A 3,634-nucleotide genomic window follows, 5' to 3' on the forward strand; every position below is an offset into this window, starting at 1 on the left:
GAAAGAAAGAAAGAAAGAAAGAAAGAAAGAAAGGAAGGAAGGAAGGAAGGAAGGAAGGAAGGAAGGAAGGAAGGAAAGAAGGAAAGAAGGAAAGAAGGAAAGAAGGAAAGAAGGAAAGAAGGAAAGAAGGAAAAGAGAAAGAAAAGAAAAAGAGGAATGTGGGCAACTCCTGAGTCTGACCTCCGGCCTCCCAAAGTTGCTCTTGGTTTTAGTGTTTCTCACAGTAATGGGAACCTAACAGGGCATTGCTGTCTTCACTTAGCCCAGGATTCTGTTTCATAGTCTGGCCTTTATGCTTCTGGTGCTTGTAAGCCTGGACTGAGACTTGGGCCCTGCTGGGTGACCAGTTGTGCTGGCTTTCTGGTTCTGAGCCTTGCTGTCCTTTGTAGTATGTACTGCATACTTCTCATAAATGAAAGGTGTTCTCTCCAAGCTGGAGATGCTACACAGCCAAGGTGACCCCGGACTCCCTCCCCTTCCATCTGAATAATCTCCTTACAAATCTTATCTCATTAGCCGTGCAGGTGGACACACTGATTCTCATTTCATGTCCAATAAATAGGTAGAAAACCAATTGAGCATGGCTCTAGACTGATGTTTCAGTTGAACATATGTCCTGATTCCAGTCTTCTCCTGAGTTGGTGCTCATGGCCATGGGGACCTGTTTTTCATAGATGCTGCCAGCATATCTTTTGCCAGATCACTTTGTCGATTGCTGTATCTTGTTTCTTGGGCTTTAATTCTGGTCTTTCTCAACAACAGCCCCGTGGATCCCAAGGTTTACTCAAGCCTGCCCTCTCCTCTCAAAGCTTGACCAGAAACAGCAGTCCTTAGCCGCAGAGGTTGAAAACTCTAAGCTATCTCTTAAGTTAACGGGTGTTTCCTTCTCTGTCCTCCCTACAGAAGCGATTCCTGATTTCTCAGTGGATCCTTTAGCTAACCATAGCAGCTGTTCCCTGTGCTACGATGACAGTCCATTTCTTGACATCCAGTTAGTTGACTTTTTTTCTTGTTCTTGCATAAGTGTGTAAGGATGTCCTGACTAGGTGGCAGTAGGCTCTTGCTCACACTTGTGCTGCAGAACTGCTGCGCTTGCTGCCCAGCACTTGTTTACCTCCATCCGCCTTGTGCAGAATGGTAGTAAGTGTCTTAGAAGCCAGGCTGTGGCAAGCATTAAGCATGGTCCCAGATCCTGAAGTGCGACACATGTCTTTAAAAAACAGGCTAGACAATAGTACTTGGATGACCTAGAGTGGTCCTATCTACCCCAGTCTGCCTTTGGTGCCAGGCTGTAGCTGCCTACATGCCTGCCCTTGCTAATCAGCTCTGTTGACAGGCTGAGGAGGAGGGCACAGGACATTGGTGTCAAGGACCTGTGGTTTGTATCTAAGGTGAACAAGTTGTGCCCTAAAGGACAGGAGGCCTTTGTTCACAAGGATGGACATTTCCATTCACGACTCAATGGAAGAAAACCATCCTGCTCTCGCTTTGCTTTGGTGTGACCCCACTGGCATGTGTCAGAGGGGGGTGATTTATGCTTGAATTCACTGTAAACAAAGCGCAGCCCGTTGGTGCTGAGCTCTTACATGAAGTAGAGAAGCAAGTCCTATGTGTTTACTTAGTCCTCAACCTTCATTTCATACTGAGGAAAAGCATTCTGGGCTGAATGAAGCCCGTTTTATAAGAACAGGACTGCTCTCTTAGAGTCTGGTGACTGAAAGGCTACGTAAGCATGGAAAGTTACCATGGTATTCGTAACACTTTAGGAATCTGTTAGAGTATAGTAGCATGCATGCAGAGGGGGTGTGCACGTGCCTGTGCAGATGCCCTCCATGCCGGGTGCACTTGGTGAGGCTAGCACACCTGGGTTTGGGAGCTCCAGTGAGGGTTCTTTTTCTTCCTCCCTGATGTGCATAAGCCCTAATGAAACACGTTTGTTGGACCTTTTCCACTGAGACCAAGGGGATGTCTTTCTTCCTTTTAATACCTGTGACCCATTGTACATGTAGGAATCGTTTCTAGTCTAAATTGGAATTGTTCTTTAGCTTTTCCTTGCTAAACTCTGCTGCCTATCTCTTGGTTTGTTGCTGTCATACTTGCAGTGAGACTAAGGGCACACCTGCATTGTGGCGCAGGTTACTGCTTTGATTTCATATCTTTTAGCAGGGGAGGGGTGCTTGGGGGCATTGGAGAAGCCTTCTCTGTGTTGCCAGGTTTAAATCATTTTTTAGAGTTCCTTACTCTCTATGCCTCTGTGACCTCATAGAAGAAATATTGAGTCATGACATCATTCCCAGGTAAGCTTGTGTGAGGGCTTAGTTGGTTAGCACCAGTGTATGTTCCTGTCTCGTGCTGAGAACTCGGCTGGTGTTTCTGCCATTGATATAAGTATGCTACTTCTTAGAGATCACTGGTAAACTTTGAGCTTGCCCTTTTGTTGTGAAATTCACTTATTGGGACGAGTTAGGCTTATTATAATCATCTTTATCTTTTTTAGGGCAAGAATTCAAACCTATATCATAAAATACCTAATTATTTAAACAAAAATGGTGTTTTTTACATGCAATGCATGTGGTGAATCCGTGAAGAAAATACAAGTGGAAAAGCACNTGTCTATTTGCAGAAACTGTGAATGTCTTTCCTGCATTGACTGTGGGAAAGATTTCTGGTAAGTTCTGATAATTCCTGAAGATCTGGGTATAGAAGTCCAGACCCCACAAGGCTTGGGGAAATACTGGAGCAAAATGAAGGCAGACACTAAGAAGGTTTAAAATAATTTAAATCTGCTTTCCCTTCCCAGCTCTGGCTCCCAGATTTGTGACTTGCAGACTAACTATTTATTATTAAATGCCTGGGCCGTAAGCTTTGGCTCCCTCCCAGGTTAGCTGATAACTTATCTAACCCATTCAAACTATTCCATGTCTATCATTTAGTTAGTTACCTCTCCTTCAGGAAACCTTATAGTTTGTTGACAAAACTTGTGATTCTTCGGGGAATGCCCTTTCATTTTAAGGACTTGTTAAAGAGACCAAAGGGACAGTATCCTGTTGGTTAGAGAATTTGGGGCTAGCAAGGTGGCACAGTGGGTTTTAAAGCCCATGCCCTACTAACTTGACCACCTAAGTTCCATCCCCAGGACCCAAGGTAAAATAGAGCTGACTCCCCGAATTGTCCTCTGACCTCCATGTGTTCTCTGTGGCACTTAGAACACACACGCTCTTAAGGGGCCTGTAGCTGAAGGGAATAAGGTTCGATGGCAGAGCTCTTGCCTGGTGAGCATGAGGCCCTAAATTCATTCCCAGCACCATTAAAAACAAACCATGTTTTTAGAACTAATGTGGACATTGAGCTTCCTAGCTGGTGTGTACTTCCACTGTTATCAGTGTGAGGCAGGGAGCACTCAGAAGGGGAGGATGGGGCTTTGATGTTTTGTCAGCCCATTGCTCTGAAAAAAGAAGCAAATGAGGAGGGGAAAAAATAGGTTAAGAGTTAGGCTGTCAGCCGGGCGTGGTAGCTCACGCCTTTAGTCCCAGCCCTTGGGAGGCAGAGGCAGGAGGATTTCTGAGTTCGAGGCCAGCCTGGTCTACAAAGTGAGTTCAGGACAGCCAGGGCTACACAGAGAAACCCTGTCTCA

At 45.4% G+C, this 3,634-nt stretch overlaps 1 protein-coding gene across 2 annotated transcripts in view; it reads left to right on the plus strand.

Annotated features, from left to right (window-relative positions):
* Positions 1–3,634, plus strand: part of Lyar (Ly1 antibody reactive) — a 13,976-nt gene that overhangs the window by 2,135 nt on the left and 8,207 nt on the right. The window contains exon 2 of one of the 2 annotated variants that reach the window (XM_029545268.1): positions 2,498–2,668. In XM_029545268.1, the coding sequence (XP_029401128.1) occupies positions 2,547–2,668 (122 nt within the window). In that variant the 5' untranslated portion in view covers positions 2,498–2,546. The remainder of the gene's footprint in view (positions 1–2,497; positions 2,669–3,634) is intronic. The other variant, XM_029545267.1, reaches the window with a different exon arrangement.

This window comes from Mus pahari, chromosome 13, assembly GCF_900095145.1.
Source record: "Mus pahari chromosome 13, PAHARI_EIJ_v1.1, whole genome shotgun sequence".
Lineage (NCBI taxonomy): Eukaryota > Metazoa > Chordata > Mammalia > Rodentia > Muridae > Mus > Mus pahari.